Genomic DNA, 1,022 nt, shown 5'->3' on the forward strand with positions numbered 1-1,022 from the left:
TTCGGCCGCGCCCTTCTCTCTGCCCCCGAGGCCGGAGCAGGGTTGCTGCCGAGCCGTGAGCCCTGGAACTCGGGGTTCAGGTGCGGAGCTTACTTAATGTAACTCTCAGTTTGAAACACATCTCCAATCGCTAGCAGTTTCCCCTTCGTAAACTGAAACATCACGTGGGAGTTTGGAGCAGCCTCCGAAGAGAGCCTCTTACACGCACACACACACGCAGAAGACACTGCCAGACTCAAGCGTGTGTTGGGAGAGAAGGAGGCGTAGGTGGGGGACGGGTTTTGCGGGAAGCGGCCTCCGAGAGAGGTTCTGCCGGCGCAGCCAGGGAGGAGTGTGGGAGTCGTCGGGGTGACGGCCGTTCTGCAGCCTTGACGGCTTCCTGCCTCCGGGCCTTTGCTGCTGCTGTTTCCCCTGCTTGAGATCCGCCCTGCGGGGGTCCCCGGCTGGGAGGCCCCCTTCCCGCCCAAACACGAGCCTCCTGGCCCTCCCGCTTGCGTGGGGCCCACCTTGCACTGGGCGGCAGGCTGCTGGGGGCAGGCGGGACGTCTGGGCCCCGGCGTACATGGTGCTCCGCACATGCCGCGGGCGCCTGTTGAGTGAGCGCCTGGGAAGCCCGCGGTTGGGGGTGGGTGAAGAGGCCCTGGAGGAGACGGAGACGTCCCTGCGCCCAGGTCCTTCTCCTACGTGGACAGCTATAACGGGGACATCCGCTGTGACAACATCTACATCAGCACCTACTTTTGTCAGATCGACGAGCGCAGGAAGAAGTTGGTGAGCGGGCACAGCCCTGACCCAGCTGCCCTGGGTGCCCTGTGTGGCGTCCGCTCCAGGAGGGCAGAGGGGCCCGGGGGGAGGGCCCTGGTGTCCGCCACTGTGTGGACATCGTTTCCAGGGCAAGCGGACTTTGCTGCCGCTCCGCAAAGCCGAGGAGAAGACCGTCATCTTCCCCTGCGAGCCCTTCATGCAGGCCTCGGAGATGAGACACGTGGTGAGGATGGCGCGGGGCGGGCACCGGCTGCACT

At 65.1% G+C, this 1,022-nt stretch overlaps 1 protein-coding gene across 1 annotated transcript in view; it reads left to right on the forward strand.

The window, feature by feature from the left end:
- The window catches only part of DCST1 (DC-STAMP domain containing 1), a 13,707-nt gene that overhangs the window by 7,481 nt on the left and 5,204 nt on the right, over positions 1-1,022 (forward strand). Inside the window, exons 9-11 of the mRNA XM_077764055.1 lie at positions 524-596; positions 638-771; positions 893-988. Coding sequence (XP_077620181.1) covers positions 524-596; positions 638-771; positions 893-988 — 303 coding nt within the window. The remainder of the gene's footprint in view (positions 1-523; positions 597-637; positions 772-892; positions 989-1,022) is intronic.

The sequence above is a fragment of the Crocuta crocuta genome, unplaced genomic scaffold (genome assembly GCF_008692635.1).
Source record: "Crocuta crocuta isolate KB4526 unplaced genomic scaffold, BGI_CrCroc_1.0 scaffold528, whole genome shotgun sequence".
In the NCBI taxonomy this organism is placed as follows: domain Eukaryota; kingdom Metazoa; phylum Chordata; class Mammalia; order Carnivora; family Hyaenidae; genus Crocuta; species Crocuta crocuta.